Source organism: Arachis ipaensis, chromosome B08 (genome assembly GCF_000816755.2).
Source record: "Arachis ipaensis cultivar K30076 chromosome B08, Araip1.1, whole genome shotgun sequence".
Lineage (NCBI taxonomy): Eukaryota > Viridiplantae > Streptophyta > Magnoliopsida > Fabales > Fabaceae > Arachis > Arachis ipaensis.
In genome coordinates, this window is record NC_029792.2 from 26,012,830 (window position 1) to 26,033,976 (window position 21,147).

The following is a 21,147-nucleotide window of genomic DNA, read 5'->3' on the forward strand; positions in this document are numbered from 1 at the left end:
TCCCATATTGATTTCTCTCTATATTTCTACACGCTTGCAATATATATAGAAACAAATACCATTAAACTAATGTAACAATGGCATAAATTATTTTGTGGTAGTCCTTTTTCTCTGACTATCTAATAAGAAGGAGCATTAATTTATTCTGATAAAATAACATTAATATAAAGAATTCGAAAAAGATCACCATTTGAAGCCAATTATTCGTCATCATTCGAATCTATTTAAGCATCTCGTTTTGCAAGGAATTCAATCATACCATTTACTTTTCTTTTTATCAGATTAAATCGCACCGTATAAGATTGGTGAAGTTTTATGTTAAAATTTATTATAATCATATTTCTCTGCATGATCTAATACTGTTTTCCAATTCTTAGCCACATTTATTAGCTCTGCACAATATGATATTATGTGATTGTCTTTTAATATAAAGCTACTTTAATCTCAAATTTAATATATATATTAGATTAGATTAGATAAAAAACGAGTCTAACATGCATTGTGTGATACATTTGACAATTCATTCCACTTAATAATACTTGCTCACAAAACCATAGTCAGTTAGTTTAGTTGGTCTCACTCTCTAGATTCTAATAGTTCATTCACTAAACATAGTTGAAGATATCTTTGAGAACAAAAACAAAGAGCAATGAGATGAGGTATAAGAGGTATGCAGGGATTGATGTCCAAAGAGGGAAAGTGGTGCGGAAACTAGCAGCAATCCCCATGACAGCACAAACAATGGCCACAACAAGAACATCTGCTGAGAATTCCCAAGTTATGTCCCTCACATATATCAGAATAGATATCACCACAAATCCAAGAATGTTGTTCATGAACACTGCTCCATATATCTGCATCCATTCACCCAAATTTCTAATATAAGTATCTAGTACTTAAAAATATAGATTGATCTCTATTTACAATGCTTGGTTGTTTAATTAGCTCAATACTTGTTTTCAAATGAACTTCAGATACTGGTATGTTTATATCAGATGTTAAGAGCTATGATGATTCTGGAGTAGAAAACATGTCACAGAAAGTGAAGGATACTATGGTGACATGACTTAATAGGAAGATTGCTAACCTCATATATTGTTTGAGAAGTGTTGCTGCTCTTCTTGTGACTAGCTTCTTTGATTGCTGCAGTTGCTTCTCTGAAATTTGTGGCCAGAGGTACCAAGATAAATGAGATGGAAAAAGAAGAAAGTCCTGCTTCTTCAGAGAAGTTCTGGACACTTGCTATGAGTGGCTCTGCAAGAAGGGACAACATGGTAATTCCCAACACCACATATCCTATAGCCTCCAACCATGCAGATGCTCCTTTGCTTTGGTTTTGTTCCATCACCTTCTCAACATCTTCCCATGTCTAAACCACAAAATATTAGATTGTTATTAAGTTATGAATGTACCAAGTTTTCAATTTGTTTCTGGTTAAATTGAAGAGTTTAATTTTGATGTATAATAGTATAAAACATTTTACAAAGTCATCCAATTATATCTGTTCTTTTCAATGACCACTCAGGCGGTCAACGTTAAAGGTAGTTATTTTTGCTGACAAAGCATTACGTAATTGAATGTATATATAACACTATTTATACTAACAGTACATCAAAATTAAATTCTAAATTCAATGGTGGAATTTCGAAAGTGATAAATATTATAGAACAGAGGGACAAAAGTAAAAAAAAAAAAATGGTGTTGTTTGAGCAAAAAGGAATAGGGAAAATACTTGATGAGTTCCATGAGATGAAGATTTTGAATTAGCAGCTTGGCTGGAATTTGAGTTTATCCATTTTGTGAAACCATCAACAAATTCTTTCTCACTGATTTCATTGTCTCTATTGACATCAAGATCTTGAACAAGTTTCGAGAGTGCCTCCTCCGCATCGACAGCCTTACTAAAATGGATATCCTTCACTATTCTTTCTAGCTCAGATCTTGAAACATGGTTATCTCCATTGACATCAACTTCCTCAAATAGCCTGTCGAAGTTGCATAACATTGGTTACTCAAAATCATGATGTAATAACCTCATTTAGTTAGATTCTGGAGATTGTAATATTTACTATCTATACTGTTCATGCAGCATATGTATGAAAGAATGTTATTGGCAGATAAAAATGAGGGAGAGAATAGTAATTGACCTTCTAATGGCGGCTTTATCAGCTGTGCCATCATCATTAAGGAGCCTGCCAACCACATCCTCACTCTGGACATGCTTCAAGACTTGAGATACAAGATGTCCCTTCAATTCTCTTTCTTTCCTCACATGTTCAATCCATGGCTTGATAAATGTCTGTTCAAGAAATTATCTCTCTTAAAAGCTTAACCGTTAGGTAAAAACGTATAAATGGTTATATATCTAGCAATAGCATGTCCTCTTCTTATGCATGAATTATGCATAGGTCTATTTTTATCATAAAAATTATGATACCATATCATGTGAGAGTAGGTTGTAGTATGATGAAGTTATCATTGATGTGTGGCATTATGTTACCTGATACACTTTGTTGAGTGATTCTTTTGGGAGGTATTGTCTATCCAAAGCATGTTTTGTTTGGTTAATGTATTCTGTCAAGCCACTAACAAATTCTTCCTTGGTTATAATTTGGTCACCATTTTTGTCAAAAATCTTCAACATGTCTGCTATCTGTTCCTCTTTGATGTTTGTGTCTGATAATTTGTTCTTGAGTAGTAACTCTTTTACTTCTGATGCTGATAAATCCTTGCCCTCATGTTGACTAATTTCTTGATATAGCCTGCACAATCAAAGTGTTAAAGTTTGTGTAGAACAACAATTTTGACACATGAAAAAATAAGTTATGAATTTAAAGTATTTTGAGTTTAATTTCTATGCACTGGTACATTTAATCAAGTTAAGTCCCAAGATAAAAACAATCTCGACACTTACTATCCTAAGAGGGTAGTGTACTGCATTGTATTTTTTGTGACAACAATTGGATGCGACAGTGTATAGAAATTAAATTCAAATAATTCTTTAAATTAATCTTTCTATTAAATCTAACTCACCCACTTATGGCATTAACATTAGGAGTGCCATCCTCAGCCAGAATCTTTTGCAGAGTTTGCTTTTCAACACGTTGCAATATTCTTAATATCAAATCATCATGTTTTATATACTCTAGTCTTGTTTTCTCTATCTGAGGTTTGAATACCTGCATACAATAAAGTTAAATAAATTTAGTTAAGATAAAGTGATGAGTCTTTAATAAGGTTCAACTAGAAATACTAATAGAAATTGTTGGATGAGAAATTAAACCTGGTAAATGAAGTATGAGATGAGGAAAATGAGAGCTACAATAAAAGCAATCATTAATGTCACATTGCGCAGTGTGGAAGAGTTTGGGAACAAATTGGTAATCTGCATTATAATCAGTGGTGTCACTGAGAAAACCATGTTTCTTGCCATCTTTCTTGTGTCCACATCCATGGTAATTCCATAACCTATAAATGAAAGTGAATAAGCAACACCTAAGTTTAACATTCAAAAAATAAAAAATAAAAACTAAAAAATAAAAAAGAGAAAACCTATAAATGAGTTAAGTTAATTGAATGCTAGTGAAGACACTATTACACTAAGCCTCATTCATTATCGATGGTAAAATGAGAAAAAAAAAATGGAAAGAATTGTACAAGCATGATAGATGTATACTAAAATCAACCAATAAAATCATTAAATTAATTATTACACTAGAATATATATTAGAATACAATTATACAAAATATATATTAAAAATGAATTAAATTATATATATATTTGTACATAAATATATAATAACTGATTTTAATATACAAATAGTATTTTTGAGAAATATTTGAAAAAGTTTTAAATATATACAAACAACTTTTTTTAAAATAAAAAATATAAAACATTTCGTATGAAAGTCTTCTATGTAAATATTTGACTATTTTAATGGACATATAAAAGTTATCTAACAATTTCAAATTATTGAAATAAAATAATATTTTTTTTAAGTACATATATCACATCGATTCACGTTTTATATGCTGGAAACATCAATTATCATCCAATAATATATGGGGTATGGGCTAATATTTCCACAAAAAATAATCATGGGAAAAAGGTATGGGCTAAAATGCTCAGTGGAAAGAACTAATAAGATTATGCATATATATATATATATATATACATGTAAGTGATTCTTTTATCCCTCCTCATGATGAGTTTGTAGCATCAGAATCAGAGTCAAGTTTCAACTTTTGCTTGCCAATGATGACACAGGTTCCCCACACAACAGTGAGAAGCAAGATAGAAGAACCAGCCAATAAACCAACTCCAGTTGAAGCATACTCTTGTGCACTCTCCTTATCACTTGAAAGTCCAGTCACTTCCACAAAGAAGGAAAAAAAAAAAGAAAAAGAAAAGATTAGCTAAGACTAATTAAGATAGAACATATAAATAAACTTATAAACATATAGTATGTGCTATATATGAGAATAACAAAATTAACTATTCCAATTGGTTGCTTAACCAACTATTATACAAGTATACAACAAATTCTTTAGTCAATTTTAAAATTTCTTTAAGAAAAAATAGAAGGAACCAAGGATCAAATAGTCAATATTAATCAATGTTAGCTAATTTTTTTTAAGATCTAAAATTAAGAATTTATGATTTCGGATCTAAAATTTAAGACACACTAAATAATTTTAAGAATATTAGTTGATATTGACCATAAAAAATGGCTTTCAAGCAACTAAAAAAAGATGTTATTGAGTAACTAAGAAGAAAAGATGGAGAAAATCATGAAACTAAAAGAGGTTTTGATGATTCTAGAGTAATGATGTTGCATACCAACTAGAATTAAAGACTCAGGAAGAGCACCAAGAATGTCAAAGGCACTAGCACCAAAGACACCAGGTCCAAGAATCTTGAAGATTTGTTCACCACCAGCAGCCAAGTATGATTCACCATGGAACAACAAGTACTCATACACCAATATCAGGAACAAGTGGCCAAAAATGTTGTTGGAACACGGCAAGAACCCATACATTTGTTTGCAATACTTTCCACCAGAAGAAGAAGAAGACTTATCAACAACAAAAACGTCTTGTCTTTCATTATTAAGGGGTAGGTAAGTGTTTTGAGGTTGAACAACATTATTATCAACTCCATCAGAGACTAATAACTCATCATAAGGACTAGTGTATGTGTGGAGAATGCGGCATTCAACATGATGAATTGCTACTACAACGAAAATAATAAGAACAAGAAGAGTGAAGCATGGTTTATTAGAAAGAATGCTCTTCATTTTTCAGGTGCTGTATGGAGTGGTGACAAACAAGAGAGAAAAGTATCCAAGCAAATTAAAGCCAAGACTTCATGTATATATTTCAATTCGAAAATTAGGAACCGCTGCTATATAAAGTATTATTAATTCAAAATATTTTTCTGAAAGTAACGTTTGCTTAATTTAGATCAGTAACAATTGCACAATAAAAGAAAAAGAAAAAGAAAATACAACCTGGTCCATAGACGCTCAATAATGCAAATGTAAATCTAACAAATTATTCATGACGGATAACCCACTTGAACTGCTCCAGCAATCAACTCATTATTGGAAGTTAGTATTCTACCTTACGTATGCAATAACTCATTGGCTAGTAACAAATTTTCAAATGGAATTTTGATCTACAACAAATTAGTCCTTAGCCTATCAAATTGAAAAGTATAGTAGAAAATCAAAATTCAAATTAACACAGATGGATGAGGGTCTCTGTCCTTTAACCATCTCTTCCGGAGGATGGGAAAAGAACTTGGTTGTTTGAGAGGATAGCCCACTTTCTACCTCTGCAGTACTCAGGGATTAGTCATTGGGTTTTTGGCCTGGTGCAAACCAAAAAAAAAAAATTTCATCACATATCTTTTAATGTAACATCAGATTAATTTGGAAAGTTTTCTATACACAGTTCATGGTGAAAATAATTAGGAGTTGATGAGGGATGTAAGATGTGAATATCATACATTTTAGGGGCTGATGCTAATTCTTCTTTTATATTGCGTTTATAAATTCTCTTTCTAAGACAGAAATATAAAACGAAAAGATAGAAAGAAAAAAAATTAATTTACACTTAAAAATATAAAATATTTTAGCCTTTTGAAATATAAAAAATAAAATTGAAATACAAGAATGCAAGGTTGTTATGAACATTTATAGCTAGTAAAGACAACAAAATTAGACACCAAAAAAAAAATATATTATAGCTAGTAGGTGAAAATAATAAGAACCTCTCCTACCTTATCCTCAGAGTAATTATGATCCAATGGAGTAAGGTCCTCTTGATGTCTCTATCCCCAAAGAAGTTATATTAAAGCAGTGTCTTATTATGTATCTCACTCCATAGATCATAGTCATATATTTGTCGTCCAGTTCTTGAAAACAAATAAAACAAACAAAATATGCAATGATGCATGAAAAATTAAGGGAAACAATAAAAATATATAAAATATTAAGCTATATGCTTAATTTAAAATTTCGTGTGAATCTCACAAACATGATATGAGTGGTGCTAATTTGTGCTAACAAAAAAGTATCTGAAAGGAATAGAGATGCACCAAATTACATCAACCAATGGAATTTGGAACTTAAGAAACAAGAAAAATACACTGTGGCCGGTGAACTTAATATCTATTTATGTATCCTATATATCTCTATTTACAAAAATATTATTTATACACTAAAATTAGCCATTAAAAAAAATTTATATCCTCATACGTATACAAATACAATACATATCATCTACCTAACAAACCATTCACGTGCCAAAACAAAATGTACTACCAAGTCATCTCTTTCACCGATAAAAAAAACCAGCTTACTTCATTGTATTTTCTGTGATTGTATCTCTGATAAAATCTCTCGTCACTTTTCTATCCAAATATAATTGAAAATAAAAACAAAAAGAATAACTTGAAATTGAATATAAAGATAATTACTCTATTTTCTATCTAATTTTTTGATGAAATAAGAAAGAGACTCCACAATCTAACTTGTCCACACCATAGTTTGAAAATTGAATCAAATGGACTCACTTAACTTTCTATCAAATTCCTCGATGTAACAAGAGAAGGAGTCACTCAATCTCACTTGTTTACACTATCGTTTTATCACGAAACCCAAAAAAAAAATACTTTGTCACTCCTCTAATCACTCTATATGACGACTACAATAGTTTATGAGGTATTTATAACCTCTTATTAAGTTAAAACAAAGAAAACTCTAAGCCCACAAACATAAAATACAATTTAGTAACTAAATAAACAAAATCAAAATATATCAAATTAAATTAAATATTCTAAACATATAAACTAGCAACTTCTAAATAATATTTAAACTCTTTGTATCACGAACATTTAAAGCACGTATCATTTCTTCTCTTATCTTCCCTTCTTTGATCAATCTATTCAATTCATTCTATTTCAGCTCTCATTATCCTATCAATGCATCAATTTCATTCTTTTTATTTTTTTTCGTTCTTTTTATTCTAGAATTTTAATTTTTTATTGTGTAGTTTGTGGTCAAAATTAAAAAAAGCATTATATATCTATTTATCTACTTATCTATCTACTTAATATACTAAAATTGAGTTTTCCCCTAACTAATGGAAGTGAGGTGTCGATTCCTCATAAATCCATTTTTCCGCCAAAATGAATACACTATTTTCTCTTCTAAATTTATTTTATAAAAATATCTTCATTATAATTATACTATAATTAGCATTTAAGTAATAATGCATAATTATACTAATTTAAGAAAAATATCTTTATTTTTAGAAAGTACTTTTTTCATGTATTGAAAGCACTATTCTCTCTTCTAAAAATATTTTTTAAAAAATATCTTTATTATAATTATAAAATTAAACATAAATTTATAATTCTAATTGCCATAAATATGATACTAACGTTCATAATGGTAAATTGATATTGCAATAATTAATTTCTATAATTATTTTTATACAACTAATGACTATATATAGTGTTTCTTTGTGGTTAGTGAGTCTAAATCTAAGAGTCAAAGTATTCTTTTTTTTTAATCTGTTATTTTTTTTTGATTGGGCAATTGTTTCCAATGAGCTTTGTAGGTCAAGTTCAAGTCACATCCCCTCCACGTTTTCTATGTTTGTCCGAAAATATTCAAAGTGGAGCATATAATGAGATTGAATTTTCTCAATTTACGTTCAGTTTTGAAAAATTCGTGTCAACCTTGAAGATGCAATTCAAAGATTGGTACTATATTTAAATTTTCTTCTCTTAAACTTTTTGTATTAAAAATAATTTTATAACATATTGTGATTTTTTTCAGAAACTACTGGCCTTCTAGTGCATTAATGCAATGTCATTGAGGAGAATAAAAGTCAATTTAGTTTGGTAATTTTAACAAGAAGATAGTCTGAATTTATACGAATTCTAAGTGTTCGATCTTATGATGTTATTTTGGTTGGTTGCTATGAGAATGACTCTAATCTATATGTATCTAAGGATTAGAATAGATTAAATATTATTTAAATAATTTAATTCTAATATTGGTATTTGATTAAATTAGTTTTAGAGAAATTTAAATTGTTGTCTCAATTTATATTATGACTATTCTTTTTGGATATGTTATTTTTAAACTTTTTAATATGAAATTTTTTTCTTTTTTTATTTTTAAGTTTGTTTTTTTTTTTGGATATATGTATCACATTTTTTTTGTATTTCAGATTAGTAATATAATTATTAAGAGAAATATAATTCATCAATAGATTAGAATGATTAAAATTTAATTATATTGTGTGGACACAAAATTGATTAATTAAGATTAAGGCGTGAAAAAGAAAAAAGAGTCACAAGTGATTTTGCTTTCTTGCTAATATATAAAAATACGTGAAAGAAAAAAAAATTAAAATATCACCATTTAAAAAAAATTGTTAATCATGCATATGAAAAGAGATTGAAAAATATGCATGGATATAAAAAATAAAAAATTATTATTCGATTGTAGAATGAAAAATAATCATATTAAAAAATTATTAAATAGAAAAGAAATAGTATGTTTTTAATTTTGGGAATAAAACGTAAATAATTATAATATAATAATTTGTTTAATTATTAATATTTATAATTATTATTTTAAATCATAAATTTAGAAAAAAGAGTAGATTAACACAAACGTTTAATAGCTATATTAGAGTTGATACCAAGGTTCTGAAAACCGGACCGGACCGGCCGGTCCGACCGGTTTAACCGCGAACCGGTGCCTTTGACGGTTTGGTTCAATATCAAAAACCGCCAGAATTAAAACCGCTTTCAAACCGCTGAACCGGCCGAGAACCGGTCGGTCAGACCGAACCGGGACCCGGCCGGTTTTGAAAAACGGCGCCGTTTTTTCGTTCTGATAGAAAATGAAATGGCCAAGTCTCCTTAGCATCTACCCCTCGAGCCATTCTTCAATCTTTCTCCCCAAAACACAACCCTAGATCCCCCACCGCCACAGGGCTCAGCCCCGCCGTTTGTTGCTCTCAAGCACCACCGTGTTTTTGTCCGATCGTCCGCGCTTCTCCCTCATTCGGAAATCGGTGCGTCTTCCTCGAGCTCGCCGTCATTCGCTGCCTTGCTGGTCTTCGTCTGCTCAAACCGTAGCCTCCATCACTCTCCTCTTCAAGCTGTGTCACCGCCGCCGTGGAATCTGGTCCAACCGTTGTCCCTACTGTTTCAGCGTCGTCACAGCTCGTCTCTGCCGTCGCGTCGCATATGCTCCACTCTCCTCTGCCGTCGTGTCGCACTGCGAAGGGGAAAGAAAGGGTGGAGGTCGTGGGAGGAGGCGCGCGAAGGGTGAAGCCTTTGCTGCTTCCGCCGTGTTTGAGCTCGAAGACGGCCGCCAGTGTTGCTGCCTCTGTCGTGCCTTCCCATCATGTTACCACTGATTTCATCTGCCCTCATCCTTATTCTACTTCAAAATCATGCTAAATTTGTGAGTATCCGTCCTTTTTGAATATGCTTATAAATAATAAGATTAGACATTGATTTTTCTGAATTCTGATTATGGTTTTGTTCAAATTTACTGATGGCTTTGTTTGTAGTTGCTGGTTTTGCTGGGGGAAGGTTTAGTGTTTTGGAATATTTTATAATGTGCTAATGTTTGTAATTGCTGGCTTTGTTTGTAATTGCTGGGTGAAGGTTTAGTGTTTTGTGATTATTGGTTAATGTTTTGGTTTAGTGTTCTATCTTTTCCAGATTTCCCTTCTCCCTGTATTTCTGCATGTTGCTGAATTGGTAATCAATAAATTTGCCTTTTTGCTGTAAATCAGGACTTTACTAGGATTTGTTAAATTTGTTGCTTGTTGCTGAATTTGTTGCTTCCCAGTCACAGAATCAGAACAGAATGCTCAGTCAGTGCTTGACTGATTGGCTTTGCTCACTGATTGTATTTGATGATAAATTTTAAATTTGCACTGCCTATGTTACTGATTCACTGTTCTTTCAATGCTTTTTGTTGTTGTTAATCATTGTGATGAGCTTTGTTAAAATTTGCACTGCCTATATTACTGAGTGTTCCTTCAGTGCTTTTTGTTATTGTTACTCATTGTGATGAACTTTGTAAAAATTTGCACTGCCTATGTTACTAATTCACAGATTCATCCCTCTCATCATTATCATTGGCATGAACTCCGAACCAAAACCCCAACTCTCTGGATAAAATTGTAACGAAAGCTGATTGGGACTTTTTCTTCTACTTAAGGTATGAATCAGAATGATGAGGCCAAGTTGTGAATACACAAGTGTCAACGGACTATAATATATAGAGTTTGTGACATTAGAAGGGTGTAATAATAACAATAATGGAGTCATGTTATTTGAATATTGAGGTTTAACATTTAAACTCTCAGCTTCTCAGCCCTGTTTGATTCTTCATCCCAGGCAATTGAATCAAATCAACCAGGCCTTCATTTTCTTTTTCTCTTAGTTGATTCTTAATTTTTCTAATATCTGTAGCTTTTTGAATCAAGTGGATCAGATTATGTAGTTTTCTTGATTTGGGATATTTTCGAAGACGCATTAGAAGAGCTATTTTATTATTATGTTTGCTATAATAATATTCAGATATTCTGTATGCTTGTGATTGTTTTGGTGTTTACATTTTCTTTCCAAGTCACTTGCTGTGGTTGTTCTTTGAGTTAAGGCTTTGTTTGTGTGTGTGAGAATATGTGATAATGTTGAATGAGTAACAATAAGTTTCCAAGTCACTTGCTGTGGTTGTTCTTTTGAGTTAAGGCTTTGTTATTGTTACATTTTCTTCACAAGGCTTGATAAGTTTCCAATTTGTTACTGAGCTTTGTTTGTTCTTTTATTCTAAAACGGTTTTTCCGGTTGAACCATTGGTTGGACCGGTTGGACCAATGAACCAGTGAACCAGTGATTAAAGCGGTTTGATGACCGGTCCGGTTTTCAAAACCTTGGTTGATACACATAACACTAGATTAAGAAAAAATGAACGCATAACATGTTACTTTTTTATTAATTAAATTACTACAATTCAAATGTATTTTAATAAAATAATTTAAAATTATAATTTCAATCTTATCACATGCATAGTACGAATTATTAAACAATTTATTATCATATACATGGCACGGATTATTAAACAATTTCTCATGTGTTTTTTTTTTCAAAATAAAAATACTATTTTTACTTATAATTATTATTTTTTTATCAATTCTTTCATTTAAATACTAATATTATTTATTAATTTTTTTATTTTTATTTCTCACATTAATTAAAAGATTCATTTTCAATATTTTAGGTATTAATTGTTGTTATTTAATTAACTTATTTTAGGTATTAATTATACCTCAATTACAGTATTAAGACTTTGAACATAATTTCAATTTAATTTTGGACAATATCTATTACGGCCTGGTCCGAGCAGTTTACGGGCCGGCCCGACCCGAGCAATACCCGACCCGAACAGTCGAGGGCGAGATGCTCAGACTCCGACCCGAACACGCGTCCCTGACATGCATCCCTGACAGCTTTTTTAGTTTATTATTTTTCTATCACATGACATATTTATTATTATATTTTAAATTTAGAGTTTTCTTGATCTAAGATTGTAAAGAACTGATGGTTCATTTAAGTAACTAAGCTGTATAAGATCATCCACACCCTCTAAAATGTCGGGATTAGCTGGTAGGAGTGCTAATTTGGACACTTTCATAACCTGCAGTAACAACCACAAACATGTTACCCTGAAAACTTTATTCCGAAATGACAAAAATGCTTAGAATTTTACATTTCCATTTGAAAGCGAAACGCATGCTTCCTCTTCTGAAGTTGACTGTATCTTTCCTAGTTCCCAGTTCCCATTTTGTTGCCTATACACCAAACTTGAAGTTTCTGTAGCAACAACCAAAATTAGAAACGGAAGTTTAATGTACAAACACATGCTACTAACAAATTACCAACTCTCAATCTATGCCAAAGGTATGTGCTAACAAATAACTTAAAAAGAGTTCATCAAAATACACACCTTTCTGATGAAATAAACAATATTATCATCCTCCAAATCCACTTCTCCTGTTGGAGAAGAAACCACAAAAGGTACAGCAGAAGTAGCAGTAGAAGCAACAGCAGAAACATAAGTAGAAACTTTAGAAGAAACAGGAGCAGATGCATCAGAAGGAGCAGGAGTAGCAGCAGCAGGAGTATTAGTTTCAACAGCAACAGCAAAGATTGAAACATACCATTTTATCAAGATGAACAGCAGCAAGCCACAAATCCAAAGTATTGAGTGCACATTCTCTCATGTACTTCTTGTTGTCACCAAGGGATTTCAATATATCATCCAGAATACCCTGAAACGAACAATAAAGCACAACTTGAGATGACAACACAAGATTATTAATAAGATAGAAAATACAAAAGCAGAAAACGATCCAACAAGAAATAATCAGAACAAATAATCAGAACCAACAAGAAATCATCATAACCAAAAATCCTAAAAACAATCAAAACAGAAACAAATCCTCTAAAAAAAATCAGAAAAAATAAATAAAAAATCATAACAAAAAATTAAATAATTTAAAGCTTAGCAAAATGAGAAAAAGTCAAATAATTAGAAGTTTAGACAAATAAAGAAAATAGAAAATCAAGTTAAAACCCTAAACCAGGAATCGAATCTTTACCGCCGCCACCAGCGAAGCATCCGGTGCCGAGCTCGATGGAGATGCCACCGATCGTTTCCTTCTAGATCCTGCCGCCGAATCATGAATAAACACCATAGACGTCGGCACTAGCAGAATGAAGGTTGGCACTGACGAGTGGCACTAATGAGTTGCGCTGACGAGTGGTGCTGACGGTTGGCGCGACGCATGTGAGAGAGGGAGACGGTGGCGTGGGGCATGAGCGAGGAGGGAGGGGTGGACGTAGGTGCTGCGACGGGTTGGAGGGAGGGGTTGTGACGGGTTGAGAGAGGGAGACAGCGGCGTTGTTGGGAGAGGGAGTTATGGCTGTGTTAGGGTTGCAGAGATGTGAAGGGTGAGTGACGGTGAGCTAGGGTTAAATGATTTTTGAAACAAAGTGTAGTGTATGTTGTTAATGTTATCACTTCTAGTCTAGGTTTATAAGTTAACACTTAGAAAAAAAAGTGAAGTGTGTAAAAATGGTGGAAACTAAATTTTGGGAGGAGGGAACTCTATGGGTACGTTTTTTAGGGTGCGCAAATAAACACAGGATATGGGCACACTTTAAAAAGGTGACCATTGGAAGATTATTTAGTCACGCTTTTCAAGCGTACCGGTTTCTCTCTATGGCCATGCTTTTCAAGCGTGACAAAAAAAGCGTGGCCAAATCACAAATTATTGGCCACCCTCATAAAAGCGTGCCGATTTTTCTCTATGGCCATGCTTTTCAAGCGTAGAAAAAAAGCGTGGCCAAATCATATTTCAGTGGCCATCAACGAATCCCTGTGAGTAGAGAACCAAAAAATGGCTGACCTATTATGTCAAAAACAAAACAGCCAAAGTAAAGGAAGGAACACAAAAATACTGAGAACAAAGATGATCAAGATGAGCACACATCGAAAGCCAAGCCTATAATGTCAACTTTCTACGAAGGCGACAGTGAAAAGGACCAATCATTTTTCAAAAGATATCATGGACTTCTAGATGCCCAAAAATTTCACCCTACCGACGACAGTAAAACCTTACTAAGGAATAGGTGATCCCAACATACGTGTCACCAAGTTTTACACGATTATGTTTTCTGAATGGTGCATCCGATCCAATACTCTTCGAATATTTCCTACCTTTTTAGATGGTGTTACCTTTATTTGGTTTTCTAATTTGCCTGTAGGTTCTGTATCAAGTTTTGACGAGTTGACTGACCTCTTCGTCAACAACTTCGCTGCACTAAAAATCTATGTGCACGATTCGGATTATCTCAGTACTATAAAACAAGGACAACACGAAAGCCTCAAAGACTATATAACAAGGTTCTCCAAAGCAACCATGGAGATACCCAACCTCAACCTGGAAGTCCACTTGCAGACCTTGAAAAGTGGACTCTGCCCTGGAATATTCCAAATGACCATAGTCGTGACAAAATCAAAGACGCTAGCTGAGTTCCGAGAAAAGGCGACAAGCTAGATTGACATTGAGGAGCTCCGATAAATCCGGAAAGTAGAGCGGCCTAACCCTAACAGAGATGAGGAAAAGTGGAACAAGTACCAAATAATAAGACCGATAAAAAGTCCTTCAAACTAACACCAAAATTTGATGCGTACATCCCTCTCAACACCAAAGGGAGGACACCATCAAAGACATTCTACACTCAAAGCTGATCAAACCACCAAACAAAGCAAGTACATATCAGGACCAACGATATATAGACAAGTCTAAGTATTTCACTTTTCATAAAAAATATGGATACATCATGGATGACTGTGTTATAGCAAAAGACCTACTTGAAAAGTTAGCCCGGCAGGGCCTGTTAGACAAATTTGTCAACAGCCGAGGACAACAACGAAATACGGAAGACCTCGGCCACCATTCCAAACCAACCGACAATCACAGAGATAAAGGGAAGAAGGTAAAGGATAACCCTAATCCACCTCACAGAATTATTAACTGCATTTCTGGTGGTTTCGCAGGTGGCGGATGTAGCAATTCAGGCAGGAAAAGGACCTATAGGACCATAATGTCAGTCACCGATTCTGAACCAATCTACACCACACATATATCTGGATGACCCTGTAGTTATATCATTGTAAGTCGGCAAGCCATTGGTAAAAAAAGTTCTCATGGACCCAGGCAACAGCATCGATGTGCTGTTTTACTCCACATACCAAAAAATGAACCTAAATGACAAAGCTCTCCAACCATCTACAGGGGTACTAGTAGGTTTCTTAGGTGAGCGCATTCCAATCCGAGGTTACATATGTTTACAAATAACATTAGGCAATTTTCCTGATTGCAAAACTCTAGATATTCAATACTTGGTTGTGGATTGCAAAAGCCCATATAACATCATTCTTGGCAGACATTCTTTAAATGCTTTCCATGCTATTGTTTTTACTTTACATTTGTGTGTTAAATTTTTTTCACAGGACAATAAAATTATCACCACCCATGCCAATCAAAAGGAGGCCAGACAGTGCTATAACGCAAGTCTTAAAGCAAATATTTCAAAACAAACCAACCAACAATATGTACAAGCAGTCTACAACTCAGAAGACCTACCTGCCTTGGTAGACCTGGATCCTCGGACTAACTATCAAGACCGACCTATGCCTACAGACACCCTAACAAAAATAAAATTAACAACAGATGAAGACAAGCACACTTATGTTGGAGATGCCTTACAAGGTCAAGAAAGAGAAAACCTTATTACAGTACTACAGCAAAACATCGACCTATTTGCCTGGATGCCAGGAAACATGCCAGGCATCAACCCAAATGTCATCTATCATAGACTCACCATCAACCCAGCAATCCGACCTATAGCTTAGAAGAAACGCCACCTCAATACAAACAAGAGGGAAGCTTCCTTAGAAGAACCCTAAAAACTATCTACTGTTGGATTCATAAAGGAGCTCAGATTCACAAGCTGGTTAGCTAACATGGTTAAGAAGCACAATGGTAAGTAGAGGATGTGCGTAAACTACACCGATCTCAACAAGGCATGTCCAAAAGACACATATCCTCTCCCTTGTATTGATAAATTAGTTGATAGCTCATCTGGTTTTCAATTTTTAAGTTTTATAGATGCTTATTCTGGCTATAACTAAATACTTATGTATTCGATCGACCAGGATAAGACCGCTTTTATTACTGACCATGGTAACTTTTGTTATAAAGTTATACCGTTCAGACTCAAAAATTCAGGTGCAACCTATCAAAGGCTAATGGAAAAAAATTTTTCCAACCAAATCAGACAAAATATAGAAGTATATGTAGACGATATGGTAGCAAATACCACGTCCAATGGCAATCACATCAACAATCTAAAGAAAATTTTCCAATAACTCTAATTATATAACATGAAACTAAACTCGGAAAAGTGTGCTTTTGGAGTTCACGGAGGAAAGTTTCTCGGTTTCATGCTAACCTGTCGAGTTATAAAAGCCAATTCGGAAAAATGCCAGGCTATATTGGAAATGAGGAGCCCCAAGTCAGTCAAAGACTTCCAACAACTTACTGGCCGTTTAGTAGCACTATCGCATTTCTTACCTCGGATCGCAGACCATTCACCCTATTTCTTTAAAACATTAACAAAGCAAAAGGAGTTCATATGGTCTGAAGAATTTGAACAGGCATTCACCGAACTTAAGGCTATATTATCTTCACCACTAATACTCCAAAAACCAAAGAATGGTAAATCTCTCTATCTATATTTATCTGTTACTAATCATGCTATTAGTTCTGTCATGATAACAGAAAAAGGTAAGCAGCAACACCCAGTATACTTTGAAGGTTGTAGTAGGCTTAGAGAAGGGGGCTTGAATCTATGCTTTTCTTTTAAGTTACTGAAATGACCCTTTAAAGCAAACTTTGAATTCTGATTCTATTTGAACTCAGTAGCAGAAATTTGTGAGACAATTTATTTTTGTCTCATGAATATCAGAAAACAGAACATTGCAGAGAAGAGAGAAGCTAACACCAGCATGTATCCTAGTTTGGTTGCCTTGTGCTATGCAACCTACATCCAATCTCATCCACAACATTGGAGGAATTTCCACTATAGTTAAAAGTATTACATACACCAATTCCACAGGATTGACACAATCCTTTCACACTCAAGTTCTAACCTAACTTGACATTGGTTATGCTAATACCTAACTCTTCACTCTTAGTGATAACCCAACTAAGAAAGGGATACCTCACAGGTACAAGATACAAGACATAGACATACCTAAAGAAATCTAAAAACAACTCTAGGCTTTTCTCTCTAGTGTATCACTCAGCCTCTTTCCACTCATGGCTTTTACTTGAGCTCTCTCAATATGCCTTTTCACTCAAGAAATTACAGAAAGATAAACATTGAAAAACACATTACAATCTGTAAAATATGAAGGATATTGACTTCATCAACAGCCTCTTTGCTATGTGATAAACCAGGTTTGATAGCCTCTGATTCAGTCCTTCATACTGGCGGAATGCTCCTTTAACTAGGAAACACTGTCCAGTTAGATGAACTTCTTCAAAGAGCTCTTTACAGAACAAAACCTCAATACCCTGGTTATCTCTCCTTGGCTTCTGAATGAACAGCAAACCTCTTTTATCTCCTTGCATGTTGCTGGTTTCTTCTTCTTAGGTCAACTCCTTGAGCACTGTGCTTCACCAACCCACAAACTCACTTTTTCTCATTAATCCTCATAGTAGAAACTTTGCTTCTAACTTCCCTTGGTTGACCGAAAGCCTCAAGACAGCAAACACAAAAGGATCTTTCAATGGTAAACCAGATCTCAGCCCTTGAAAACCAACTTGGTCCCCAAGATACATTTGAGACCGTGGATTTACAGCAGAGAAGAACAAACAACATCTTTTTCATGTATCTCAGAATGGATAGGCAGAATGTTGAAGATGAAGAGAGGAAGATCTGATGCATGCAAAAGAAAATGGGTTACCTTTAATCTTTTCTTAAGCTTGATTTGGTTTGATCTTGCTGATTTGACATCTGCCTTTCAAGCTTAATCTCTCTCTCTTTCTTGCTTCTTTGGTGATCAGTTTAGGGAAGAAGCTCTCTCTCTCACTTTTTCTGATTTCTGACCAAGGCACAAAAGTGAACGTTGCTTTTGGTAAAGCAAATGAGAGGGGTTTGCTTGCTGAAATCAAATCAGGCTTGGATCGGGTTATGATTTGCTTGGCCCGTTTTGATTTCTCAGCTTTGTTTCCTTTTGGGCTTCGTTTATGTTATTAACCCATCAGCCTTGTTTCATTTTCCATTCTATTTGGGCTGCTAAATTGAATTTTGGCCTGTAATATTTAATAAATAATTAGCAACATACAATTATTAATAATCAACACTAATTATTTATTTTATCTAAAAATAATGTCATCATTAATTAATTTAGTTAATTTCTTAACTCAACAATCTCCCCCTTGATGACAAACATAATTAAGCAATAACCAAAAAGAATTGTATTTTAGTAAAGTTAGAAAATTTCCCTTTGATTGATGTTTCTTGCTTTAGTGTTGCTCCCCCTTTCTTTTTCAAGAGTAGCTCCCCCTAGATTTATGCTCTCCTCTTTGTTCCTGTTTTACATTGTACTTATAGAGAACACAATAAATAGCTACGCACATTTATCTTGACTAAAGGAGTTTAAGCAAACAACACCACCAAATCAGCCCAACTCAGAACGTATCATGTCAACCAAAGATTAATCAAGGGCAAACCAACAACATATAAAAGCATGTTCCAATAGGCATGCCACTACATTTCCTGCAGCGGCTCAGTTGCAAATCAAAATTTGTATGTTCAAAACTATCAGCCGCATCAATCAAAAATTCACAATTAAGATCACAAAATTCAATACAGTAACAATTCAGCACTTTAAATCCTATTACTCCCCCTTTTTGTCATCAAGGGCGGATAATAAGCAAGATTAACAAAAATATCACTTTAAATCCTGCAGGAAAAATTTAGAGCACAGTTCAAAGTACGAACTAAATTAACAAAAGTGCAGAAGTACTCAGAGTTATTATAGTAATCCAAGACAACAAAAAAGTAGTTCAAGAGAAATAAAAGAAGCAGTTTTTATGAGACAAAACAAGAGCAGACAGAAGCAGCTTCATGAAACAATCCTAGGCATCCAAACTATTTCCCTCCGAATCAGCTTCCTCTTCAACATCAGTGGCAGGATCTTTATCTTGGTTAAGATTGTCAATGAACTTCATAAACATAGCCACTCTATCCCTTGATTGTTGGAGGAAATTCTCATGTTTGCTGGCTAGCTTTCTTTGCTCCTTGCTCATGGCAATCATGTGATTAGATTGGGAGACAAACTCCTGAACAACATCCTTGACCACATTCAGCAGAGCAGATTTTTGGCCAGTAGAGATGGAAGTACCCTCTGTGGAAGGAGGAGGAGATTCATCAGGAATGAACTCTTCATCATCATCATCTAGAACCCTCTCAGATCGAGTAGGTCTTTTTTGCTGTTTCACTGCACCACCTCCCTTTAGATATGAATGTCTATTTTCATAATCCTCATTGGTTAATTCAACACCAAAATGCTCAAATATGCAAGTTAGAAACATGCCATAAGGAAGTGCTTTGTCTTTTTCACTCCTAACAGAGTCAAACATGTATCTAACCATCAAATATGCTAATAAAATTTCTGTTTTGGTGAGAAGGGCATATAAAACAAGAGTGTCAGTGTAGGAATCCCTTTGATATGAACCACTTTGAGGAAGTATGATGTGGTTGACGATTCTGTGCAACAGAGCATGTTCATATCCTAGGGCTTTGTGAGTAGGTGTAATGCCATCAATCAAGGAGACATGTTCACAAATATTAGCCAAAGCATCATTGTAAGAAACACCAACTCCTTCATCCCACTTAACTAAAACATAAGCACAAGGCCCAACATCAGTATACTTCAATGAATCACTGATAGTTTCATTGTTCACAACTATGTCTCGACCCTTTACATATGAGTGAATAGTGCCTTCGTGATATGTCATGTTGGCATAAAACTCTTTGACCAAAAGATGATTCCAGTCCAGAAATTCTAAATTTTCAACAAAAGGAAAGCCTTTCTTTTTCAAAGTTGGTAAATCAGCAAGAAAAGAGGGGCATAGGATACGGTACCTAATAACGCCTTCATAAAAGTCATTGTTTATAGCAGACCTAAATCTAAAAGGATTATAGTTGGAGTGTGATGTCATGAAGTGGGATTTATGAGAAAAATGATCAATGTCAGGTTCTCTAACAGATTTAAGAGGAGCTCGAGTTTTACCTCACTGAGAACGTAATGGAACAGACCTCGACTTGGGTTGATGGGGCTCAGAGGTAGGTTCAGGCGCTGCTGGTCTTTTCCCTTTTGAAGAACTCGGCTTTGATGATCCAGGCCTTGAAGGAGGTTCCTTTTGAGGAGGAGTTGGCTTGGCTGAAGATGGAACCCTAGATGGGTTTTTAGTGCATGCCATAGGATCAGTCCGAGGAGGTGAGGTAGGAGGAGAAGGAGAGGGAGTGAAGGTTTGGTCTTGGGAGCGAGTTGAAGGTTTTGTGGGAAGCTTGTAAACTTTTTCATGAGGAGGCCTTTTAGCAATGGTTTTCTTCCTTATTTGGTTAGTTTCAGGCTTTTGAGGGAAGAGAAGCAGTAAAGATGATGGAGGAAACCGAGGAGTTGTGGAGAAGTTAATAGAGGGAAGAGAGGGAGTGTTGGTAACCGTACCCAAAAGAAGTTTTTCACAAACCATGCAACTACATCACCTTTTGATATGACTTGAAAAGACATGACCTCATAAAAGAAAGATTTTATTTGATTTTAAAATAAAACAGGAAATTAATTTTAAATTTTTAAAACTCTTTTTGAAAAAAATTGAATCAACTTGAAAGCCTTTTTGGACAAGAAACCGAAACACACAAGCTAACAAAAAACAAATATTAAAAAATGTAACATT

General features: G+C 34.2%; 2 protein-coding genes, 1 long non-coding RNA gene and 1 pseudogene across 5 annotated transcripts; 1 reads left to right on the top strand and 3 right to left on the bottom strand.

Moving 5' to 3' along the window:
• On the bottom strand, positions 482 to 5,544 carry LOC107613463 (annotated as a pseudogene).
• On the top strand, positions 9,258 to 11,071 carry LOC107614498. Its single transcript, XR_001614467.2, has 2 exons — positions 9,258 to 9,995; positions 10,658 to 11,071. It is a non-coding gene; the product is annotated as an uncharacterized LOC107614498 (long non-coding RNA).
• On the bottom strand, positions 12,062 to 13,702 carry LOC107612107 (protein MOR1-like). Of its 3 annotated transcripts, none has more exons than XM_016313931.2 (5): positions 13,207 to 13,702; positions 12,766 to 12,876; positions 12,552 to 12,598; positions 12,315 to 12,418; positions 12,063 to 12,242 (listed from the first exon to the last, which is right to left on the bottom strand). In XM_016313931.2, the coding sequence occupies exons 1-4, from the start codon at positions 13,300 to 13,302 to the stop codon at positions 12,397 to 12,399; spliced, it is 276 nt and encodes a 91-aa protein (XP_016169417.1). In that variant the 5' UTR covers positions 13,303 to 13,702; the 3' UTR covers positions 12,063 to 12,242; positions 12,315 to 12,396. The 3 variants fall into 3 exon arrangements, with proteins under 3 accessions (XP_016169416.1, XP_016169417.1, XP_016169415.1); XM_016313929.2 differs by having other exon boundaries at positions 12,552 to 12,670; positions 13,207 to 13,698; XM_016313930.2 differs by having other exon boundaries at positions 12,062 to 12,418; positions 12,552 to 12,670; positions 13,207 to 13,699.
• LOC107610811 (extensin-like) lies at positions 20,482 to 20,943 on the bottom strand. The gene has a single exon (XM_016312812.1). The coding sequence runs from the start codon at positions 20,941 to 20,943 to the stop codon at positions 20,482 to 20,484; it is 462 nt and encodes a 153-aa protein (XP_016168298.1).